A 26321-nucleotide genomic window follows, 5' to 3' on the forward strand; every position below is an offset into this window, starting at 1 on the left:
CATTTATTTGTTGAGCAAACTCAAGTGTGTACAATACATAGGAACTAGTAATAACTCAAGGGTAACACACAGAGCATAGTTTTGGTTCAACACTGCTTCATTTGCACTAGATTGTGCTTTTGAGAGATCTGTTTACACTGAAATGCAAAAGAGGTTCAGTTCTGTTTTAAGCTCCTGATAGGTCCCCTGTCCACTTGCCTGGTGTGAACACAATGGCATGTGGTACGTATTAGAGGAGCTGGTAGTAATTTCAGTGCTGCTAACTAAAGAATCCTCCAGGGAAGCTTAATTACAGGAAGACCATTCTAAATATCAGTGAGCTGCATATTTTCCATGACATGAGATTTTTTATCCCGGCTCTTGTAGCAGTTTCAAAGTATAGAGCCACATGACGCGGCTATGCGTTTTTAGGAAGTGCAAATGATCTCCCCTCAGGTGATGCCCACAAAAAAAAGAGGTCCACAAGGTATGTGTTGAGTGTCTCACAGGATAAGAACTGCATTACTATTGCCAGACTAGAGAAAAACACATGCTCAGAAGCTCATACTATAGTGCCTGCTATGTTTACAATGAGAGGAAAGCTCACTAGTCTGTTGTGTGCTGTGGGCTTGTGTCTGTGGATCCTTACCATACACCACCAGGGAATGCAGGGCTCTGTAAATGTTTGCAGATTACCGTTTTACTTAAATAATCCGTTTTGAACTTCATGTCATGTTCAGTTGAGATCTCTGGGAAATTGCAGTGTGCAGCCCTCATTTTCTTTAATATCTGTTTGAATCATCTTTGCGTGAAATTGTTTATTTTGATGTATGAACTAAGGGTAAAATGTCTCTCCAGATTTGCCTTCTGTTTTCTATTTGCCCAGCTTTAATGTTGCACTGTAAGCCTGAAAATGTATCACCAAGTCAGCATTGCCCCAAACTGATGCATCCATGTTAAACCACAGCGCTAATGAACTTTGCAAGTATTTTTACACAAGGGTGAACTCAGTGAACCTCACGGAAATTGGCTTCTTTCTTTTTGCAAAAAAGTTTCTGAATGAAATAGAAAGTACAGAAAATATTTTAAAAAATCATGTTTTCAAAACTTAATGAGTTACAAGTGAAGTTTGTGGCAGTTTTAAATCAAAGCACTTGGTAGCTCAAATTTTTCTACTCTTTTGTTGGTTACTTTAATTCACTACAAATTGAGTCATTCATAATTGTTTATTCACTGTTGATTTAAATCTTTAAAATGCTGCAATGTCTACATCTGGTTCTTCAAAATGAAATTATCCCAACCATGTGATTGTGAAACTTTCAAAGTCAGCACCCCCTGACTGAAAGAAAGTCAAACTTTTTTGAATAGGACTGTTACTGACCTGGTAATTATTTTAAATCAAAGGTCAAATAAAAAAGCCTTGTGACTCCCTCCTTCCCATCAGTGCCTGAGGAAGACATCCTTAAAGGGAAGCAGTCCATCAGGAGTCAGGCTCTGGGGAATCAGAACTCTGAGAGTGAGACATCACTGGATGGAGACGATGACACCCTGTCCTCCTTAGAGGACAAGGACCTGGAGAACTTAACAGGTAAGAAAGGGCTCAAAGTCTCCTGCCCCTCTCTGTCCTACATTATAATCATCAAACACAGAAAAAATGAGCATAAGTGTGATTTCTTGCTTATTATGATTTACTAGCTGAGGGATTTCAAAAGTTTTTGTCTTGTGGACATCTCCCATCATCATCCCATTCTTGTTGTTGTAGAAAACAAACTTCACTCGTCGCCTGTGAATGCAACACTTTACAGAGGGCTGCTGAAAACACGGTTTTCTCTCTGTGTAGCTAGAGCTCTGCTTTGCAAATACACACTCACATATAATATACACACAGAACTGAGTAGCAACCCTTCAAACATTTTTCCCCAACAGTTGTCTTGTTTATCCCAGGATTCTGCTTAAATCAAGAAAAGCAGCATTACCAGGATAAAACCTGCTAGTCTGACCAGCACCGTCTTGTTAAACTAAATCCAACTCGCGATATTGACAATGCGTGTAGCCCAATACGTTTGTTATTCAGCAATCTTAATTAAATGTAATATAGTCCGCTAATCGGATTTCTGTATAATCCGCATTATTCTGTGCAGCTTCGGCGCTTTGTAGTAGTCTATAAACTGCATTAATAGGGCTCTGAGTGACATTAAAATAACGCAACTGGATGACAATAGGATTAAACGTTGAATCCTGTCTAATAAAGAGATGTGTTTACACCGAGAGCTTCTGTTTCTCCTTTTAAGCAGCTGTCTGCTCCAGGTGTAATTGAATGTCTTTCACTGGGGGGAAAATGTTATTTCAACCCACGGATAACATGTCAGTACTCACGGGGTTCACAAGAGGCAAAAGGATGAATATCTGTTTATTCCATCCCGTCTGCATGAGTGTGAGGGTGCTCATGTGGGAAATCAGAGCGGGCTCCCTGCAGCCTCCTCTCCCTCACACACACACACACACACATCTGCAAACACAATGGCTCATATGTGCAAAGCTGGGCACAGCTTCCACCCACAGCTCCCCTGAGCCGGACTCTTATTGTCATACTGGCATAAATTAAGATTGATGAGAGATTAAACAAGGCTTCACCGGGCAATCCCTCAGAATCAATGTATTTTGACTGACAGTCGATATCTGACAATTCTTTCAAAAATGCTGCTGTTTAATTTATATTAATTTTATTATTTAGTTGCTCAGTCGTATGTTTACAAAAATCAGCGGTTTATAACATATTCATAGTTAGTCTCGAAAAAAAAATTATAGAAGATTACTACAAGTACGGGAAGTACAGACAAAGTGACATTTTAGTGTTAAATAGTTGTGAGCCAGGTAAAGAAACTGTGCGATAAACAACTTTCCAAAATGGCTGAAAATTATCGTTATCTCTAGCGTGTGTATCCTTTCCTCTTTTAGATGTAGCAGGCCTAATTATCCACGGCAACAGCTGATCGCCCTCACTGGATTTCTAACAGTTATCGTTTCAGCCTCATGTCAAATCCCTCGTCGAATTTTACAAGTTTACCTTTACGGTTGGCCGGTGTTATTTCCCCGCGTGGAGAGGAGGACACCCCGCTTGTTTTCTGACCGACATGTGTCTCCCTCCTCCTCCTCGTGCAGGCCCAGTAAACTTGAGCACGAGCGCACAGCTGGTGGCTCCGGCTGTGGTGGTGAAAGGCACGCTCTCCATCACCGCCTCCGAGCTCTACTTCGAGGTGGATGAAGAAGACCCGGGCTTCAAGGCCATCGATCCAAAGGTAAGAGACTCTGAAATCCATTGATTACGTCTAATACTATTGAAACTGTGTGGGGTGTTGATGTGCTAAAGGCATTCGCTGTATTTCAGTAAACACTGAGGTTTAGCACAGCATATACTACTAAAAAAGTTTCTGTTCTTATGTTTGCAAGTTTTTCGACTCAATAATCTATAGCCCAAAGTGAATTTCAGCTCATTTCTTGTATTTTCTCTCCTATGTTTTAACATTGAAGGGAGATAAAGTGTTGCCATTTTTTTTTCAGAAATTCACTATAGTATTTTGTAGCTGAAATTTAAAATGAAATAAAAAAATGTATGTTGAACAAATTCTCTTTATCTTTTTAAACATTCAAGGCCCTAAGCTTATGGCAATCGTTTTGAGAGCATCGGCAGGTGTTTTTTAAATTTATAATATATTAATTCATTTTTTTTCTCCAAATTTGCATATGAAAAAGTAAAAATTAGCATTGTATTTTTCTTTGATTTTAAGAAACAGGCTGATACAAATCAAGATTTTTTCTTGGAAAAGTGTTTGTAGCATTAGCGCAATGTTAAGTACTCAGAGGAAATGCTAATCCACAGGTGGTTTTATAACACTGCATTAGATAATCGTATTAATTTTGATGTCTAAATGTATTTAAAATAATATCTACGCCTATTTAAAATTGATAAATAACAAATCATTATAATGCATACACGTAAAAATGCGGATCTTGTATGGGCTTGTACAAGATTATACATGTTTCCTCAATAATCAGGGGATGCCTCAGTTTAAGGCCCTGTATTCTGCTGCAGTTAAAAGAGAGCAGAGATGCTCCCAGGCCCATACATTAACATGGGTCTCCTGATTTACATTCATTCGAAAATCCTCTAGAGCCTGTGACGTACTGTAAAAATAACTTATGGCCTGAAGTCCACTGAGCACATTCCTTCTTTAAATTTGGCAAAAAATACGTTTTTTTTTCTTTTCTGTTTCCCCCCCAACAGTTGACCACATGCTAAATTCCTCACGCAAAAATGAATAAATTAGAGATTATTTTCATCTGACAATAGCTCTGTCAAATGCAACAGATTAGCTCGCCACATCAGCTGTCAAAACACGTCAAGACACGAGGCCAAGTTATAATTTAATTTGCAACATTTTATTACATTTCCTTTTAAGTCACATAATGAAAAATTGAACTTGGCACGCTACATTTTAATCTTTCACTTAACGATTTTGTGCATATATTTAAATAAAAGGTTCTTCACTTTGTGAAAACATTTAAAGAAGACGACTAAAAGTAAGAATTACATTTATCTGAAAATGTACCTTCTCTTTTCTCTGGCAGTGGCCAAAATTGCTCCATTTAAAAGGGGTTTCTGAAGTTTGCTCGCTGCACTCTTTGTTACTGATGTTTTTTTCACATTGCTTGGAGAATCAGTTTCGGAATTGTGTTTGTCCTTCTCTTGAGTTTAATTTATCCCAAGTGTCTCAGTCTTGACAATAACTTTATAGTTTGTCCAAACTTTTCGCATTGGTGAGGATTTCCCTCGCTAGTCTCCACGTCTGCTTAGCAGCAGCCTCCAGGGCCGAGTGAGGCTTTCCCTGAAACAAGTCCAAGTTTGGCAAGAAGTAGTGGGGACATCTGCGGCACTGCAGACAGGATATGAGCTGCAGCAGGATGCCGTTCAGTCGGTCACCGAGGCAAGATTCGTCCCAGTCGGTCTCTCGTGGGTGTTTCTCACACTCGTACAGTAGCAGGGTCTTCATGTGGTAGTTGTTGAGCGGCATGCCCGGCAGCTCCAGGTGCCGGTCCCTCAAAGTCTTCAGCACGGACAAACACTTCTTCCTGCAGCCGCCCATCAGCAGCCTGTTCTCGGCCTCGCTGAACTGCAGCACCCAGGCATCGCTCTCTGCAGAGCTCTGCTTCCCTGTTAACGAGTAGCACTCTTTGGAGAGCAGGTTAAACCCTTCTGCTTTCACTTCTGCTACCCGGTTAGGCCCGGGCCAGGGGATGTGGGGCATGGGCCACTGAGCTGCACTCCTAGGCCAGATTCCTGTGCACTTGAACGCCGGGGTGATCTGAACCACGTACCTCTCCCTGATCCGCAGTTTGACCTCGCTTGTGTCCGCCACCATCTTCACCACGTCGCGGTAGCTGCATTTATCCACGGCCTGTGCCACGAGAGTCTGGAACCTGGAACGGATCTTCCTGGCTGAAAGGTACCCGGAGGCTGTTATGAACTCTACCCAAAGCGACATGCTCCTTTTGCGGCCATCACTCAGCTTCAGCACCGCACAGCCGGGCAGGGAGCCATCATCCACAAAGTTGAACACCCCCATTTGATTGAGGTAAAGCACCACCTCAAACTCATTTGGGGCGATGACCTCCATCCCCTCATAGCGCGCGTCTATCTCACTGAGGGAGCTGATGAAGCGCGGCTCCTGCACCTCTACCTCCTTCAGGACATCCGACACCACTTTACAAACCTCCCTTATGGTCTTCGCAATGGCCGCTTTGCGTGCTTGGCATCTCTCGTTGTAGTACTTGTTCAGCTGGTAGACCAGCTTCGCCTGTGTCGCGATCATGTTGGGGCAGAGGTCCGGGCTGTACACCGGAGAGTCGCAGTAAGTTGTGGGATCCAATGCTTACCGGTAAAGCCAGAGGCAAACGCTTCCCCGTGCAGGAAAAGTGTGTAATCAAAGTTTTTTTCTTTGCTGTTGCAGCGGATGGACGTCAGTGTAAGGAGGAGGAAACGGATAGGGATGCAACGCAATAGCCTGCTAAAAATCAGTCCAACTTGTGAGCACTTCCAGCTTGGCTAGGTAAATTCATATTCAGGTAGAAGATTCCGCATCTGACACCCAAGGCTTTTAAAACATTGCCTGCCCGTGACCACTCATCTCCTCGTGCAGCAAATCTCTCCTCTCCTCTCGTGCCCCCTGCTCACTTTTCGTCCACACTCAGCTGTGAGCTGGACTTGTGTACTTTATGAATGGCTCCTTTAGCAAGACTGAAAGGGGGTCGGGCTTCTCTTCCTGCAATCATGTGCGGAGCTGTCAGTGCGCGCAGCCAATCAGAGCAGAGAAGAGCTCCAGTCCGCCTCGGCAGCTTCAGGGCGCGAGGAGCTGTCCGCTGCTCCCCAAAGCGATACAGGGATACACAAACCTGCAGGTTTATACCAGCAAGATCTAGTCTGTCCTTCAGAGCCAGCTGTAGAATATTAATTGTAGAGAAATCTGTCTTTTTGCGCGTTGTTTCGTCTGCTGCGTTTCAAGGATTAGGAGTTTGGTGGGACTAACCGCTCTTAAGTTTAGCCCTTCTTTAATTCTGCAAATAACTTATCCTCTTTCTCCACGAATTTAATTAAAGGGATTTTTGTATTTTTCAAACCTAAGAGGCTTTTTTTGTGTGACAGGTATTTTTTTTTTAATTTGCCCTCGCAGCATGTTTTGCTATGTCTTTCTCAAAAAGCCTTTTGGGCTACAAAATGTTAACACGTCTTAGTACGGGTTATAGTGTATTTTTTTATATTGATTTAACATCTCGAACTGAATGTATACAATTGGTGGCGTAATCGTGGATTAAATCAAAGGAAATTTTTAAAAGAATTAGACCATTAGTGTGTATCTTGTTGGCTGTGATTCACTAGGGAAAATAGTTTAATTTCTTTATATTCTGGTGTAATTTCTGTGAAGCAGTTGCGTTTTAGAGTCGTGACATCTGTCCTTTTATGAACGTTTAATGTTATAGGCTATGTCCTTGTACGCTTTTCTAAGTTTGAAACTGGAATGAATGTACGTTTGTGTTGTAAATCCGCACCGTGCACCTGCAACACTGGCGCAGCGAAGAGTGGCCTCAGACGTGAAATTTCAACACACACACCCACTTGAATCACTTTGTAAAAGACATAACCAAAGCGCTACGTATTTTGAATGGCTGTCCCATTTTTGGCATTTAATATGTGAGTCCAACAAATAAACCGGAGAGTGTTTTCCACTGCTCTTATACTCTTCCTCTCTCTCTTTCTCTCCCTTCTCACACACACTCACACTCACACACTTACACACGCTCTATGCCCGTGGGTTCATCGCCGGCAACCCTGCTGAATAATTTAACCGGCGGTCTGACTGTAGCTACGAGGTTTTAGTCGAATCCTCGTCCCCTAGGCTTCACATTCGAAGACTTAATAGTTTACCACTTAATATTATCCGACAGTACCCGTTGTCTGGGTCATTTTTGGACGTTTGTTAACAATTAAGAAAATATTTTTTTTTAGCGGAGTGTCACTGTCGTTGTCGCCTGTTACATTTGCAGTCACGTGCCCGCAATTGCAGTTAAAGAGCTCGCGGTCACGCCTGGCGTAAAATTATATACGTTACTTGGATGTATTTCAGAAGTCTCTCCGATTCCGAGGCTTGTGTGATTTTATAAAGAAAATAGTATCAATTTAAGAGCTCTATATTTAACATTCGACCATATGAATGTCTTTTTCACGTTGCATTAAAAATATCTTTACACCCCAATGCAAGCTTCGAGAGAGAGGCTCCATAAGGCCAACTATTATGGTAAAATATTTTTAGTCTTCCGCTGCATATCACTAAGTTTCAAAAGCCATCAAAAGTAAATGACCAGTGGATAAAAGTTTCAATAATGTGCTTGAGCTTCACATCACTTGTTGCAGAAATGATTGCAGATAACGCAGAATAGTTAGCCTATTTAAAAATGATTTGGCTACTTTTGTTCACTATATTATTCCCAGAGATTATGAACAAATATGATGGAGCCAAATATGGAAAAGATCCTGAAGTTAGACACAAAAATTTCAGAAAAGATAAATGAGCCCTCCTTCCTAATCCCCACATCTTCTGGACTCTATCATGCTGTGTTGTTTTTTTTCTTTTTGAAGAGTGCCGATGAGGCTTTTTAGGGAGTAGCCTGCATGTAGTACTATAATTGATAACTTTAAAATTGCAAAAGCAGGACAAGATTATTGAAAAATATTGATGCTTTAAGTTCATTTAATATTTTTCAATAACGCTACTGTAACTAACACAAACTATTTCTGTTTTACTGACATCATTTCAATTACGTAGTGTCAGTGCAGGGGTTCTGAAATTCAGCACCCCTGCCCCAAGCAAGAACAACTGATAAAAGGACTACACCAGCAAGCAGCTTTAACTTTAACTGGGATACACAATAATTGGTTAGTCCTTTGAAAACTACTTTATTTGGAAAAGAAAAAATGTGGCATGACAAGCAACAGTTGACTTTGCAACTTTGATCTTTTTGTGAAACTTACCAGAAATGTCAGTGTGAGATTCAGCATTTCTCCTCAGTAAGTAAAGTGATAGCTATGCCCATATTTGGAATAAAGAAAAGATAGAAATAAATGAGAAATATGTCTGGCTGTTTGATTCCAGGATGGCTGTTTATTATCAAGCTCAGAGCTTACAGCACAGCTCAGAGTGATTAATCGACACTTTAAGAGTAAGTGTCCAAATATTATGAAGGACATGCTAACTGGTTAAATGAAATATGGGGAATCAGACGCTCAGAAAGACCGCTTATTAAAACGTGTGTTTTACAGCTAGTATGTAAAGTTTTTATTGCAACATAGAATGACACAATGGATTTGTTTTGTTTTTTTTAAATCTGTAAATTCGCCAGTTAAGAAAGGTTATGCCTTAGAAATTTGCTTGAGTTATTACCTTATGTGTCTTACCATGAAAAACTTAAGAAGCTTCCACACACTGCTCGGACACCTGGGTGCAACTTCACTAGTACTATACACACTTTTAAGTTCTGTAAATCTGCTTTAGATTCTTCTTCTATTCCTCTCACAGCAAGAATACTAAAAACACCACCTGATTGCCTCCCCCTCGTTTATCCCTTCTTGCTGCCTCTTTGTGCCCTTTATCTCCCAAAACAACCTGAATTATCAGTGGTTCCCTAAAGAGTTCCCCCCTGGTTTATATTGACTGCAGAGGAGATCAGGGGCCTGTCAGAGAAGCTCTTTGATCTGAGCCTGTGTGACGACTGCACAGTGATCCCCTCACCAGCACAAAAACAGTGTCCATGCCTGTGCAAATCTCTGCCAGCTGATCAGTAACCCCTCAGCTTCTTTTTTTGTCCCTGCCTCAATCTTCTGTTCTTCCTCTGTCTTGGTTATGTCTTTTCCCTTTTCCCTTCTGCTTGTTAATGTTGAGTAGCCCCAGGTGTTTCCATTACATTTTTGCAACATTGTTTTATAATTAGGATAACAACCCCAAAGGCATAATTTGTCATTTAACAAATAAGTTCCCTCTAATGGGTATCTTTTTTATGACTGCCGTAAAGTTACACCAAACACAAAGCTAAGCTGTCTTGATGTTGCGTAAAGGAGAGTTGAGCATGCACAGAAACAATGACCTGCACATTATGGCTGCATTTTATAGCATGATATTGTAAGATAATGCAAAACCTACGGAATGTGCAACATTTTCCCCATGTCTTCTTTATTTTGTGTGATTTGTGATTCCAAGTGATGAGAGAGGGGGATGTCAAAGTCTGGCATTTTTAGGTACTGCCTTTTTTCCTTTTTCCTTTTTCTGGTAACATGATGATCGCAGGAAAACGTGGCTCACTGCCTAACAACACATATGCATGTAGATCATCATAGGCACATAGGCAAACTAGAGCTGGAGAGTAAATTTTTTAAAGTTCTTGTTCTTTTTCATTTTGTCGCTGTCTCCCAAAAGCCGTATGGACCCAGCTGCTCCCTCTGTAGAGGGTTCAAAGAAAATCATTGCAGGCAACTAATTGCCTGGCAGGCCCCTGCATCTGCTCAGCAGAGAGCACAACTGATGAAGTCACTGAGCAGATGTGTGTTGGCTTGTGTGTGTGTACATTTAGCAGCAGCATCCGCTCTGTGTTTTGACACAAACCATCAATATTGTATGTGGAGTTATCGTTGCAAAGCTAGTCCTGGAGACTACTGATATTACATGAATGAGGAAGTGGAAATCACTCCACCTTCAGCTGATTGGTCCATAGAAATACTAGTAAAAATCTGATTGGACTGGCCTTCCTTTGGGTTCCTGTTGCAATCTGAAAGCATTTTGGACTACCCCTGGGAAAAGTTAAATGTATAATTATAATGTGTTAAAATCCTAGTCTTATGAACAGGATTTTGATGATGATTGTTTTTCAAGAGTGCACAACACACCAAAATAAAAAAAACGGAAGGGAAAATCGAGGGTACTGAGGAAGATGTGACAACTCCTGCGAAAAAAGTTAGATAGTGTTGTCCAACAAAAATTGCTTGCACTTTACAAATGCTATAAACTGTATTTATAAAAGCCCCATATTTGTCTTATTATTTATACAGTCCAGTGTCTCGAAAAATGCTAGAATACTTGCAGTATCACATAAAAGGGTTAGCCACTAAGCTACTAGGGTTAGTTGCTTTAATATATGAGATTTAAAGCCCCAGCGAGGAACTTTTATGTGTCAAATTTGGTGCCCCCTGTTGACAAAGAAGTATCTCATTCATTTGCATTTTTCTGCCTTTTATTTGTGTTGTAAATTTTAATTTTCGTTTGAAACAACACCCTTTTTATTTTAAAACTCGTTTATAAATAGTAATGTATCAAAAAAGCTGTTCTGTATGTTTGAGGTCACAGATTTTTAAAAAATACTATCCAAATGCAGAGAGACCATTCTTAACAGACAGCAATGCATTATTTTTCCTCTTGTGACCAGAAAACACATCTGTTGATAAAAAGTCAAAATAAAAGTTTGACTTTCCTACCTATTCTGGATCCTGTGGCTACCTTTACTTTGTTTACAAAAAGTTTTAGCTAATAGCAAAACAAAAAAAATCTCTGTTTGAAATGGTTCCAGTAAATATATCCTAAAGGTCAGTGTCCAACCTTGGACTTTGCGATGATGAAGCCTCCATTGAGCAGACATTGGTTACTCTAATTAGTGGGGTGGTGACGGCTCCTCTGGGTTAGCTGGAGTGGCTGAATGGCTGGTCACTCAGTCAAAGAAAGCCACCCTGGTGTTATGCAGCCACCAGTCCCAAATCGTTAAGCTCTCCCCAAAGTGTCAAACTGCTGGGACTGTGAAACCCACCCCCTCCTACCTCCACCCTGCTTGCTGCTCCAAACTCTTATGGTGGCCAGGGACGACCTTCGGCTGCAGCTGCCAATCACGAAGAGCCATAGCAGCAAGAGGTCTCTCAGAGAGGAGCCTATTGATTTTCCAGTTAGAGCCTAAGTAGTGTGTGCTATAGGACTAACGGACAGCCCAAGCAGGTACGTCATTATCAATGAGCCACAGGAAACAGATCCCCTCACTCTCACTCATTCATATTGGCCTCCCTCATTCCCTTCCTCCATCTCTGCTTCATGCTGATCTGTCACCATGTCTCCACTGACAGGGTCCATCCTGGGATGGTCAATAAATCGCTCAGCCACACCACAACAACAACTTGCAGAATGATGGGTTTACATGACCTTCCTTCTGTCTTTGACTCTTTTACTGTCTGCAGCTCCTTGTTTTTCGTTAGTTATTATGGCACTTGGAAGATTAAATAAATTTGAGGTTTTTACAGACCTTTAAATCTAAACTGAGCTTCTAACTTTGCCTTATTGCATCCACAAGGTTGGTGTCGTTGGTTTTGAGCTAACCACATTTACATTCTGTTTAGTTCTAAAGATTTGAAGTTAGCTAAAATGCTAGAGCTTATTCATTTTAGTACAAGCACACTGATGGTATTAGCTCAAAGCACTGCCATGACAGGGACAATCACACAGGGCATATAGGAAGATGAATATTAATGCACAGCAGTTTATTGTTTTGTACAGATCTAATCCGAAAGCTTTACTTGGGTCAGGCTGGTAAATCTATACAGTTAGTGATAACCAGGTAAGACAGGCCACGTAAAGACTTTTGCCACATTGGTAATCACATAAAGAACCGGTATACACAGTGTCACCTCGACACCTAATGATGACTAATGTCTCTCTCTCCCACTGCTCTCACCTCACACCCAAACAGCTATCACATCTCATCTCACTAATAAACACTAATTGGCCACTCTCTATCCCTACGTTTGTGACATGACTTTGGACCTCAACTCAACCCCAAACTACTGTGTCCGAGACCTGCCTTCCTCATACTTAAACAAGCACCTCCAGACAAAGAGCTGCCCCCCCTCCTTTGCACCTGAGCCAAGCCCCTCCATCATGCTCCATCTATGGGCTTGACTGGGCCAGTCAGGGGGCAGGTGCCTCCCCTCCCTGCCTTTGATTGAACCCCTCTCTCCATCATTTATTCCCTTCGTCTGCCTCTGACGGTCGTGTCAAAGACAACACAACAGCCTGATGGATTGGTCTGTTTATGGATGCCAGTTTGCCTGGTAGGCTACTGATATTACAATCAGCACCTGTGTACCTGCTGTTCACACAGGCCTCTGTTATTCAGCTGGGGTCAGAGAGGCACAGGCTCCAACTGAAAGATCAATGTCCAGACCAGTGTAATGGAAATTGGAATTGTTAATGTGGTCGTGTTTTGTCGGAAAGGGCTGTGCTGCATTTCAGATGATAAAACCAGATCCATATTTTGTAGAATCTGAGTATGTGTGTTGTTGAACTGCCTTTTATGTATTCTCAAGCCTCATAAATACTGTATAGTAGCTAAACGACAACATTAAAGCATGATATTTATTAAAGCTGTTACTCCCAAGAAGACTTTAGAGTGATTCTAACCAGATGTATCTGTTTCATAAAGGAAGCAGATATCATTTATAAATTTGAGGTGCCTCTGTGTAGAGACACCTCAAAAGGCAGGGAGCAGACTGTTACGTTGCCGGATCCTGGAGCTTTCATTGTCATTATGGTTAGTCAGCCATCCGGTGTGATTAAGCCAGCACTTCCATTGGGACTTTAAGCGAGGACTTTCACCAAATTTTCTCTTGAGCAGACATCAGCACAATTTCCTTGTGTTCTGTAGAAGTTATAGTAATGAGAAAGTACAGTCAATTTTAGAAATCACTTGTTGAGCAAAGTAATATTTAGCAGTTTAAGAGCAAATATATTTCTTTTCCCTTTTTTTTGGAAGTTTTGAGATATCAAACAAATGTTGAACTTGTATTTGTCATAGCATATCTTCAAATGAGTCTGTGTTAGCATATTGTGCAGAGAAGCCCAAAACAGGGACTGATAAACAATGAGACATTTACTATAACCACACCTTGACCATTGTTTACTTATTTTTTAATGAAATGTCTTAATTATTTTTTTGTTTCCAAAGACTCATTTAAATTAACTCACTTATAAATGTAGTTAAAAATGGTTTTAACTGACAAACCTGTACCCCCGATTGAGTCACCTTCAAACTCTCAAAAGTCTCCACGTCTGTTCCTTTGCACCAGTCCTATTCTATCTCTCGTCTTTTGCCTCGGACAACCATGCCCGAATTCCCCAAGAGGGGTGTACTTTTCTCCCCACACCCACTTAAGCTGGGGACAATAGCCGGATTAGAAAAGAATTTACTCCAGTGGAGCTCCGCATCGACCCCAAAAAGGCCTATCTGTCACTTAATGGCAAAATGAGAGATTGAAGGAAAGCGGGGAGAATGCGATAGGAGCCGGTCAGCGATCTTAACCTGTCTGATGTTTGGTGTGGTGGCTTATGGTGGAGTTTGAGAGGGGGTGTTAGCATTGAGTCTAAAATGGCTCCTGTGCTTCTGGGCTGTCTACTTGATTTTCTAAATAATGGTGAAAAGCATATAAAATCTGTTTCTCCGTTTCTGTATGAGTGAGTGTTTGCACCCAATTACTTAAAAAAATCAAGAATTTCATGAAGGCCCTTTCAGCTCTGTCTCAACAGGTGTATTGCTGTTAAGGTTGTGTATTTATTTGTTAGGGTTATGGTCATAGTGTGGAGCTGTATCTTTGCACAAAGTTGACACATGGCTTTATGAATGTTTTGTTTTCAATGGTTAACTCTTGTTTTGAGTACAAAATGATAAGTATGAGGAGATTTCATTGTGGCACCAGAATCAAACTGGACTCAAGCTTAAAACTATTTTTAAATGCACAGTTGTGTTCGTAATGGTATAAAACTTGTATTTTAATGACGCGAAGACAGCAGAGGATCTTCACAGTTAGTGGGTGTCTCCTGCATTTCACACCCCTCTTCTCCTCACGATGTTGCCTTATCCATCTTTTGTTCCTCATCACCTTTGAGCTGCAGACGCTGCCCTTTAGGGCCCCTGTCTAAGCTGTGATTTGGTATAAAAGGAACCCCAGGTTTTTATATTTAAAAAAGATCTTGCAGTGTTTCTTGCATAATGACTTAAAAGTTTGATGCTGAAGCTTAGAAATGCATGTTATCTACTTTTCTGAAGTTATGTTTCGGGATTTGTTTCCAAACTTTTATTCTGTTTGAGTTCATTTAGCTACTTTGGTATCCCACAGTGTGTCAGGGCCCTTCTTTTATCCTCACATTTTATACTCAAAATCTCAATGTTTAATGAGTTAATGCACTGAGGCCTTCACCTCTCTTCCAATTAACCCCAAGACCATTGCAGCATTTCCCTAAACCCATACAGGACCTTTTTTTTGTTCTGACTTCAAAAAGGCTAAGCTGCAAAGGAAAGGGAAGGAGAAAAGGCTAACCTGTTGGCAAACAGTGAAAAGAGCCAGAAAAGGGGTTTAATCCCTATTAGGCTAAATTCAGACTAAGTGGCCCCAAAGATCCTTTCAAAGGGGACTTTCCTCAGGGAGTGCAGACTCTGACTGGGAGACATTTGGGACTGAATGCTTTGAGCCTTCAGGCTTCATAACCCAACACTTGCTCCAAGCTGGGCTTGTTTATTTTGCTTTAATTCTCTCACACTCCAGCACAGCTCCTTGTTGTATTTATTTGTCTTGACCTTGTAGTTTGTTTTACTCCCCTTGAGGCAAATAGAGCTTTATGTTTGAACAGAGATTACATCTTGAATTAGTTACATGATTTTACAATGATTGTGCCCATAAATCACAGGAGGACTCAGACAGTCTTTCCTACATATGTATATTTAACCCTCCTGATAATACGTCTGGTATCGTATCAGTTTGTCAGCCCTTGTTCACACACCTTTAGGTCATTTATTGATATGTGAGCTAATCAGATTTATCTGTCATGTTATTTTAACGTGAGAAATACACACATTCAATTTCACTCTTGAATCTGTTCATTCGATATAAAACCACATCCAGGACCTGCCTAGCTTAGCTTAGCTTAGCATGAAACTATAAACAGAAGAGATTTGGTAGCCAGAATCTCTTTGAAGGTATCAAAATACAACTGCCCACTCCTCTGGAACCACTTACTTTATAAATTTTGATCAATCAATGACAAAACCAAGTCTTAATAGAATGGGGTATGCTGTTTTTTCTTGTCAACAACTTCAATAATTATTATTCATAGTATTTATATATTTTCTCAGCAAGCTATTCCAGTTCAGCATTCATGGACCATGTGACTAGACAGAGATGGTGTCAAGGCCAGTCGGTTAAATCACACTCTTGCTAAGCCACACAGGTTACTGGATAATTGCTGGAGTGTGAAAGTAGAGTCATGTGGATGCACTGTCTTAATATCATGTGATTGCAGATTCTTTCGTGAGAGAGCTTTGTTTTCCTCCTGAATGATTCCCTTTTTCATTGCTTCCAAACTCACCAACCGGAGACTTTTTACCTAGAATAACGTTTTATTTAAACAAAAACATCTTCAGAGAAAGATTTTCAAGAAAAATATGTCTCCAATACAGTCCTCTCAGTTCTTCTTTCTCCCTCTTCCTATCTTTTTTTTCAGGCTATCACTCAATCTCAAAAGCAAAATCTGTCTTAATTGGCTCCAGAGGGCTCTGGGAGGCTTTGTGTCAACGGTGACGAGGGCTCTGATTGGTCCAGAGGCTCAGGCAGCCAACACACCCTTGTTAGTGTGTCGGGGCCTTTTGCTCGCTCGTTAGTCCGATGAACTCATTTACTGATGGAGGGTGACAAGGCCTCGTTTACCGGGGTGGAACAGTGGATGGTGGGGGGTGGATGAACAAGAACATGGATACAGAAGGAATAGTAAAGGAAGAAAGTAGGATTGTCAGAGATGTGGCATCTTGGTAGATGTACGTGGTAAATCACTTGAACGATCCCTGAACCAATCCACCTATGGTTTTCAAACAGCATGAACTTTGACTTAGCTGTACACAGTGTGTTTGTATTTCTGTCATTTTAATGAGACAAAAATAGATTCTTCGTGAAGTCTTGGCTATCGACGTCCTCCATTGTCCAATGTTGGCATGTAAAAGTCATTTTGTGACACATGGGAATAGTGGGAGCTTGGCAGCTTTTTTGTAATGAAAAAGCAATATGCAGTTTCAAATGCTGTTTTCTCCATTTTTTTCTTCTTTATGAATCCTATCAAGTTCTCCTTATACCGCTTGTCCCTAGTCTCCATTTCTGATGTTGATGGATCACCTCTCTTCCTCCTGCTCATTAATTTCATCACCTTATCTCCCACACCACTTCATTTGACCAAAAGGTAATAATAAATCCCTCATCCATTATCCTTTAACCGAGGCAGCCATGCGGAAATGCTTAATAACAGGCAACAAATTGAACTTCAATCACCTCAATTTCCTTCAAGGATGCACGGCACATTAAACCCAACGAGCAAATACGCATACACCACTTATCAAACACTGTTTACGAGTAGTTTCTAGCCTTTCGTCTTTCACAGAACTGTTCTTTTGGTGCTAAAATTATATTTATACTTTAATTTTGTGAAAAATAAGAATTATTGAGAATTGGCAGTGGCTCCTTTCCCCTTTAATTTGAGGGTCTTATCAGCCCAAAAACACACACACACTGCTGCCTGGCATAGTGGAGCCAGTTAAGAGGCTCATCTATCTTAAAGCGCACTGCTGATAGTTTGTCTGTTTCTCCTGCTACTGTTCACTAATTCTGAGCAGTACCATTTAAATCTCACCGTGTCACCATCCTCCTTCACTTGACTCATCCCATGTTTCTAAAAAGGTAGTCCTCGGTTCTGGATCTTGTGCTTTTATGAAGGAAAGTATGATGGAGAAGGTTCTCTGGCAAAGACTGCCTGTAGATTGGGCGTTGACAGTTTCTGTGTGTGTGCGCGGTTACACACTCTCACCACAGTCACCCAGCCCCTCTTCATGTGTCCCTCTTCATTCCGCAGTCTTTTGGGCATCTGACAAAGACAAACGACAATGCTTCAGAAATGAGCAGCAGCGCCCGGCGCACAAACAGGTTGAAAGAGGAGGGAGAGATGGAGAGATGGAAGAGAGAGAAAGCATTGCAATCAAGAGCGGCTCCTTTGTTTTCTGTTTGGCTGTGTCCTCCCGCGTGACGCTTTGAAATTGATCTCAAGACGCAGTGGACCTGAATCCATGGATAATGTTCCGCTTGAAATGAAACATCAATAAAACTGTGCTTTATACTCAACCAATCAAGTTGAAGTTGAAGCGCCAGATCCATTTCATGTTCCCTCTGTGGTGTCTGCTATCCTCTTTTCAAGATGTTTATTTTTGCATTCATCATTTTTAAACTGAACAACTATTTTTTGTTCTGATAATATGATATGAATTCAATCTAAAACCTTCAGCAGTTCCTTTCTTTCATTGTGCTATCGTCTTTGTAGCAGTACCACCTCTTTGAGCCCGACTCCTACAGCTCCACCATCACTATTTATCACAGCAAAAGCCAGTGCAGCCATAATTCCAGCTCGGACAATAACCTCCACACCGCTGTAATTTGTCCAGACGTGGTCTGAGCGGCTGGAGCATTACAGCGTGGATAGTTTGTCACGCTCCTTGTCACCCTCTCAGCTTTTTCATCTGCAAGGGAAAAGGGCGCCGCGGATAGGGACAATGATCTCGGAACGTAGAGTGCTATTTACAGCATTCCAGGAGATTCATCGGTCTGGGGGAAAATATGATATCTGGCTTCCTCGGCTTCTGTCACATCTATCTGTGGAATCAGAGCCTGCAACTCTATCAGTTCAACCCTGAGCATCATGTTGACATCTATCAGGAGCTTCCCCTTATGAGAGCCGCACTATCTTTTAGTGGTGTTTACTACAGGCACATGTGACTGCGATCATCATCTTTGAGATCCTAATAAGGAGAATCGGATGCTGGTAGATGTAGCACTAGGCAGCTTCTCCAAGCCTCTAATCCACATTTAATTGAACTCCTGAGACTTTGAAGTGAGTCCGCGATGCAGGCAGGTCTTATTCCTCAAGGAGGTTGTTTGGCAAAGACCTCAGCTGGTCCCCTCTGTCCCTTTCTTCTAATAAGCTCCTTTAACACTAGACCAAGCTTGCTAGCTGACATTTAAATATTTTTGATTAATAACTCAGCCTCTGAACCATTGTTTTGACATCCCAAAGCATCCCTTCTACCTTTTCCCCCATATCCCTGTCCCCTTCCTGTCAAAAGATGCTTCTGAATCTAAAAGCAGAGGCTGAAACAAAAGGCTGCTTAATAAAGTGAGGCTAAGTAGGTTAGTGGCAAAACTAAATGCTGGATTATTAGGACTGCAAATCACAGGGGCAGGGCTCAGCATTTTAGCCTGTCCACACCGTGGCAGCCAACAGAACGAATTTACTCAGACAGCCACCTTAATTTTCGCAGGTGTGGATTAAACTCAGATCATCATAAAATGTATTCACCTAAAACTGATCTAACAGAATATAGATTGACCTATCTGTCAGCTACCTAGATGAAATGTAGATAATAGTCCAACCAGATGATTGGCAAAAGATGATCCTATCCTTGTGACAGTAAACCACAGCTGCACTTTAAATCAAAACAGTATTCATGTCTTAGAAACAGTCACCTATGTGCTGTAAAATGGATTATCTTTTAGTGAACCGAACAAGTCGTTTACCGCGTCCAGCTGAATGGAGGCCACTTTTCTTGCTAAAGGAATCTCTTTTTCATTGAGACTGATCAATATAAGACATTAATCGTGCTGTTCAGGCTGCTGTGCCATCACTGTGTGAAAAATGAACAAATCAAAGCCTTCTTTCTGTGCCTCTTCTCTCCGTTTTTACACTCCCTTTACCTTTTTTCACCAACTTCCTTATTTTTGTTATTTTCCCTTCCTTATTTCATTTGAATGATTCCCATTTAATTAATTCCCCCGGCCTTCCTCTCTTTCCCTTTTTTTTCCTGTCCTGTTTTCCAGATTCTTGCCTACACAGAAGGGCTTCATGGAAAATGGTTGTTCACAGAGATCCGGGCCATCTTTTCCAGACGTTACCTCCTGCAGAATACTGCTCTGGAAATCTTTATGGCCAATAGAAGTAAGACTGCTTCTGTTGATTATATGACACCACTTTGAGAACCACATTGATACACGTGAACACTTTCCTGCTTGTGAAGAATTGTGTGGAAGTCTTTTCTAAATACCATTTAAGCAATAAGGAAATGTTTTTTTTCTTCCTTTTTTTTAGCTGCAGTCATGTTCAACTTCCCAGATGCCAACACAGTCAAGAAGGTGGTCCACAGTCTACCTCGTGTCGGAGTGGGCACGAATTTTGGTCTTCCACAAACCAGGTGGGACAGAAATACACAACTCTTTTTGTGACACTGTTGATAGAGTCAAACTGTTTTTGCGGGTCTGTGCACAGGACATACAGCATGACACATGACAGTTTATAACATGCTAAATGTCCCTCCTCCACTCCATGCTGTCACATACACACAGGGCTTTGGTCACTGATCTGTCCATCTTTCCCTCTTCCTCCAGCCCTGCCCGAGCATAATTGGCTTCACACAAACACAGCCCAGTTCATTTATTTATTTCCATCAGTGTAAGGCAAATAGCTGCTTGTAAGCCTGCAGGGCACAGCCCCTCCTTCCCCACCCTCTCCTCACATCATGTCTTCTCTGTGTCAGGGCAGTGCTGAAGCCTGACCTAGCTGCTGGCATGTTTGCTTACTGTGTTAGGTCCAAGAAGCCAAACCCACTGGTGCTTTTTATGCCTTTATTTCTTTTGTGATGCAGAATTAAATTGGATGCATTAAATCGAGTTTAATGGTCATTTTTTCTACAAAGAAATAAAGTAGACAAAGTAATTTGAGGACCATTATGAGATAATTTAAAAATTATTTCATAATACGAGTGTGAAAAAGAAAAAAGACAAATGGAGAAAAAAAAAGTTTTGTTTTGGCTAGAAATGTTTTCAAACTGTTTTCAGATATTTAAAGACTTTCTTTGAGCATAAAAATCCATCTAAGGCTTCAACTTGGCAAGATGCACAAACCAAGTCTAAGTTTTTCCATAAACTGCAGGGGTTTGTTTCTTTTCATACTTCATATTGTGAAATTTTTCTTCAATAATCTGAGTTTGACAGTTGTTGTCCGATGTGATTTGTGTTCTGTATTGGGAGTTAACTGGTGTGACAGGAAGATTTAGGATCTTTTTGAAATGTTTTTTCAACATTAGGAAACCAAAAAATGTTCAGCATAGCAACAGTGCACACTGAGAGCTCTGAAATCAGTCTGAGCAAGAAAGTGAATCCAGTAAAATGAGTCAGGGGGTAGAGGGCTACTGGGTGATTATCAGTGTGGTTCATTAATCAAGCTAGTTTACAGGCTTGCACCTTTGACACAGGCACAGATGTACTCACAACCTGCAAAGCAACCAGGACAGCACAACTATTTAATAAGAAACCTCTCCTAATTATCTAATTAATGTTTCCTACAGATGCCTGTAATCTTTATTCTTTCAAAACATCTTCATTATACCTCATCTCTGAATGTTTCACTTTCACTGTGATGTGATCCACTTGAAATTTAAAGGGGGTTTACAGAATATCTAGAAGTATATCAAAATATAAGTTATAAGGTTTCATTAGAGCATACTCTGATACTGTGAAAGTTCTATTTTCACCTTTGAGAGGTGTAATGACCATAATCTCACACCCTGACAGTGATTAATTCCATCATTTTCCTTTGTTTTAATTGGATTGGGGGTCATTTGTTTTTGTCCCACCTCATATATCATGCCCTGGGCTGTGCGTATGTGTGTGTGTATGTGTTAGTGATCATAGCCAGGTTTATTGTGTATTTGTCTTCTTAATTAGCAAGACTGTAAGTTTAATAGACTTTTTATTTTATGACATCTATGTTGTGAAAGTCTGATTAAGCCAGGTTGTATTCCTGTCTTCTAACTTCTATTCTTGTGATGTTGCAACAGACTTTGTATCTGCAAAATTTTGTAGTTTCTCTCGGGCAAAATAAAAAAAGAAAAAAAGAAAACCTTGAATAATTTCAAGTTATTATTCTCACTCTTTTTCTTTGTAGACGTATCTCTTTGGCCACACCGAAGCAGCTGTTCAAAGCCTCCAACATGACCCAGCGCTGGCAACGTCGTGAGATATCCAACTTTGAGTACCTCATCTTCCTCAACACCATCTCTGGTGAGGATTGCTGCACAGAGAGAGAAACAGAAGTCATATTAAGGCTTATCAGTCCTTTGAACCATCATATGCATTGTTGTTTTGCCTTTCTTACTTTCCTCCCCTTCCTCTAGGTCGGACCTTCAATGACCTAAACCAGTACCCAGTCTTCCCCTGGGTTATCACCAACTACGACTCAGAAGAACTTGACCTCACTCTACCCAGCAACTTCAGGGATCTGTCCAAGGTATTGCACTCAAAGCACCCTCAGTATGTTTGTCCTTGAAACATCCCTACCCTTCTTTTTTCTTTCTATCCCAAATAGAGAAAGTAGAGTAAGATCGCTTGTACTAGTAGTGTGATAGTTGTTTTTTTCCTTATTTCTCAAGTATATAATTAAACTCTTTCAAGACTGACCTTCTGAGACACCCTAGGAAGTGAAGTAATACTCCCTGGTAGCTCCAGGCATCAAATGATTGCACTTAAAACAATGAAAGCTGCCCTAAGATGCTCCCTGACACATAAATACACACACTCACCCAGCTGAAACTGCTTAAAAGACTCTCCCCCGTGCTGTAAGTAGACATGTAATTATTTACCTGCATGAACTCCCTGTCTTTTCCACTTATTCACTGATAGGAAAAAAAGAACTTAAATGTAATCCTGAGCTCCCCTCAGTGTGATGAACATTGGGTGTGCGTAATGTAGTGCAGTGGTGGGAGGAAGGAGGATTAGCTGAGAGTGAGATGATTGAGCGACTGTTTAGATGCTGGAACCAAAATGGCCGAATAAATCAGTGACGGAAACATAAGGCATGTGATAATGGAAGGGGATGTGTTGGAAGAAATGTTACACTGTCGGACATTTGTTCAGATCCTGAAAGAATCTTATGTCAATGCAGGGTCAGAGAGAGGTGTGTAAACTTACCTACCAACAGCTTTGGGTTTAAAAAGACAAGGTATGGTGTGATATGGTTCAGTTTCTACTTTTTTGGTTTAGATGTTAAAAATATGCTCCATGTCTGGAATATAAGATAAACTTTGACATTTTGATGTTTATGTAACAAAGAATCCAAATATGGTAAGCACAGCCAAGCAGTCTTTTTTTGTGTATGGAAAAGAGTGAGTTGAGGACAACTGCTGCCTTTGCCAAGAAGTGAGAGTTTAATCTCTTGATGGCTGTGCAAGAGCAGAATATCAGCGCAGAAACTTCCCTTTCACCACCTCTTAGCAGACCCTAAAATAGAAAGACAAATAGAGCAGATTTACAGGAAGCGACAGCTCAGACATCTGTGGTACAATTGAAGTGCAAGAAAAAGTCAAAGAAAAGTTTTAAAAGAGAATATATGAAATAATAAAAAATATGAAATATAAACCTGTGATATGAATGTGTACTTTGTTGTATTCCAAGTCTGGACATGGCCATATCTGCCTGTCACACCAAATGATGGAAATTTTTATGTTTCTGACTTCCGAAAAGAAAAGAGGATATGATTAGAAGCCTATATTTTCAAAACCTGCTCTTGTGTTGATCCATGTCTTTAAAATAAAATCACAAGGGCTCAAAAAAAAAAAAAACTAGTAGGACTGATAATGACTTGGCTCATAAAGGAGGCTTGATAATAGTATCATTATCAATAAAAGTTGAACAGTTCTGTCTCTTTTTGCAAAATGGACCATGCTCGAGTGACAACTGAGGGTCTTGAGAGCCACATGAAGCAAATGGATAAAAAGCTCTTGGGGTGTCAGGTCTTTTTAACTGTACATCTTTAAAAACCACAAGATGGTCCAAAGAGTTGCCTCAACTTTAGACCAACTGGTACTATTCAAGTCTAAATCTGTGTAGGGAAATCCACTGAAATAATAAACTTTAACTCATAATTTTGGTAAAACAAATTGTATGACCAGCCCCTGAGTAAAACTGGAAACAGTGGAGGATAGAAAAATCATCTCTCTCTTTGTTCCAAAGCACTACAGTCGTCCAGCACATATTCCCCCAAACATGAACCATCCTCTCACACTTCTGTACTTTCACAGCTCCCTGTCATACAGATTCAAACGCCCCAACAGTCAACACCTAGTCCCCGAGGTTCAGCCCAGTCCTGCTTTCACTTCTGATCTGCTCCTCTGTGCCTCTGTCCTCTGTTTTTATCCCTCCCAGAGTAGCTCTCCCCGCTGCATGAAGCTGCATAATTCCTCTGTTTATCTGGCTTCATGTTGCCCAGTAGGCTGAAATGTGACAGTTGTACTTGCCCCACAAACACACATAAACACACATACACACAAACATGCAGCCCTCCTCTGATTCCTCAGCTCAGTCTGCCTCCTGTTCTTCTCCTCTGCACTGCTTTGGAGTTTGGACAGCTCAGCCTCTGTGCTCAGTCAACCCTCTCAGCCCTGGGGGGACGGAGTGAATCAAGGGAAGATGGGTGAAAGGAGGAGAAACAGTGAGACAATTTGAGAGCATAAAAAGAGAGAGGAGGAGAGGGTGAGGAAGAACATCATTATTTGCCGTCGTTGCACTTCTTTTCTCCTCAGAGCGAAGCAGCAGCAGGACGAGAGGAAGGGAGGGGAGGGAAGGAGAGGGGCCAATTTTTATTACATCTGTTTTATTCATGTTGTTGACACACGTGTGATATCAGTGTATGACCACTGGAGCATGGCAGACTGCAGTGTCTGGAAAAGGGCAAACAGCACTGCACAGCCCCTTGAATCAACCCATCCCCCACCAGCCCTGCACCAACAATCATTTGTGTTTCTGTTCTTTTGAATCCAAACGTTTCCCGACTTTTAAGTTCAGTTGCGTACTCACATCTGTTCTCTCTTTGTTTCACTTGTCTTCTTTCTTTCTTTCTCACCATCCATGTCTTTCTTATTTCTTCCCCTTTTATGTCACATTGGTGGCTGTCTCTCATAGAAACAGGTCATCTAAGAAGCCTCAGAGTGACATTGAGAAGCCAAATTGCCATGAACGCGTGCGTGTGTGTCACACACTGTCATCATCCCCCAGCACAACAGAGGCCACACAGAATTTATGTTCCCTGCCGCCTGAGCCATTCTGACCCCGGGGACTTTCTTATCATAAACTCTAACCTCAACCTGACATCAAACACCGACCCCCGAGATAACATTGTAGTCACGATAAGCACACACTCAGAATGACTGCAAGTGCTGTAATTCTTCCTCTACCTTTTGCAGACCCTAGATCTGCACACTATCATATATTTACTCATGTGAACACAATGGTTTTGCATTTGTGTTTATCTCTAATATGATCAAAATTGGTCAGTGGGGTCATGCTGATCCACAAAAGGCAAAAGGCACCTCATGTTGTGGATGTTTTTATGTGGCACATCCAGCAATGAAGGCATCGTTAACCTCCTAAACCACGAATGAAGTAGTCTACATTTACATAGCAACAGAAAAAGTGAGGATTTATTGAGCATTCCCTCTACCTTTGTGCTATAACCGACTGCTCACAGCCACATCAGCTAATGGTGTATTGATTTCACCATACGCGCCCCATATGTTTATCCCCCAGGCCTCCACACCATTTTCACTGTTTAAATAGGACATTATACATAAACACTCTGCTCAAAAGGCTCTTTTGATTTACGACTCAAAGCCCAAGTGATGCTCAAATCGTCAGTAAGCCATTAAGCTTCATCACTGGTGACCCATTATTGTTTGAAAATCAAAGCAGAACTCCATAACGTTCTTATAATAGTTCTCAGGAAAAGCCTCCTTGTTCCTTAATGTGGTTCTCCTCTGTGTATACATACACATTTCTAAAATATTTGTCAAGTGCTCAACCTGAGGATAATTTGGAGGGCTACTTAGTTTACTTACTGAACCACACACAGGAAGTATTATGTATAATATTAATAATCTGTTGAATGTTTCTCTGACTCATACGCGGGTATGACTCAGACTTAACTTTGGAGTCAAGGGATTTGTTTATATTATGTCCACATGGATTAAATGTGTTAATCTGACATTTTTAGACACAACTTTGTTCATGGAATATGTCAAACATTTTCCTTCTGTTGTTGTAGTTACTGTACTCCTGCCTTGTGATACTTTCTCTCAGTAGCTTTATTCGCTCTTGTACCTTCTCTTCCTCCTCTGCTGATAATAGATCTGATTAGACGACATCCAGGAGTGATTCTCTGATGTTTACCTCTTCAAAGCACCACCTCATCTTTTGTTCTGCAGCTCATTCTCTGCTCTAATTAAAACTACAAGATTGGTTCATTCATCTGAGTCCTCATCAGAGCGCTTTTCTTTGCCACGACATATTAGGCCAATCTGTAGCAGGGCGGCAGCAGGCGTTCCATCAGCTCTCTTTGCTCTGATGTACGACACCGTCACCGCTGCTCTGCTGTAGCTACTGTAAGCAGGGAGCACCAGCCTCACAGTAATTTACAGCAGTAAACAATGTCGGCCTCGTGCAAACCAACACCCCCCTACCCCCACGCACACACACACTGGCACACAATTCTCCCTCTCTCTCTGTCACTGTGGCACTTTCAGTCTTTTTTTATTTTATATGCCTCCTCTCCCTTTTCTTTTTTTAATGAGCTGACTGTTAT

The 26321-nt window shown here is 41.1% G+C and overlaps 2 protein-coding genes across 6 annotated transcripts in view; one reads left to right on the plus strand and one right to left on the minus strand.

The window, feature by feature from the left end:
• Positions 1-26321, plus strand: part of lrba (LPS-responsive vesicle trafficking, beach and anchor containing) — a 198139-nt gene that overhangs the window by 124885 nt on the left and 46933 nt on the right. For all 5 annotated transcript variants that reach the window (XM_074686425.1, XM_074686435.1, XM_074686454.1 and 2 more), the window contains exons 38-43: positions 1424-1567; positions 3142-3278; positions 19514-19631; positions 19782-19884; positions 21636-21751; positions 21865-21977. In XM_074686425.1, coding sequence (XP_074542526.1) covers positions 1424-1567; positions 3142-3278; positions 19514-19631; positions 19782-19884; positions 21636-21751; positions 21865-21977 — 731 coding nt within the window. The remainder of the gene's footprint in view (positions 1-1423; positions 1568-3141; positions 3279-19513; positions 19632-19781; positions 19885-21635; positions 21752-21864; positions 21978-26321) is intronic.
• Positions 4414-6258, minus strand: mab21l2 (mab-21-like 2). The gene has a single exon (XM_074696826.1). It carries the CDS (start codon positions 5847-5849, stop codon positions 4770-4772), a length of 1080 nt encoding a protein of 359 aa, XP_074552927.1. The 5' UTR covers positions 5850-6258; the 3' UTR covers positions 4414-4769.

Source organism: Halichoeres trimaculatus, unplaced genomic scaffold (genome assembly GCF_033239565.1).
Source record: "Halichoeres trimaculatus isolate MK-OKI-2021-1 unplaced genomic scaffold, fHalTri1.1 fHalTri1_scaffold_2, whole genome shotgun sequence".
Classification (NCBI taxonomy): domain Eukaryota; kingdom Metazoa; phylum Chordata; class Actinopteri; order Labriformes; family Labridae; genus Halichoeres; species Halichoeres trimaculatus.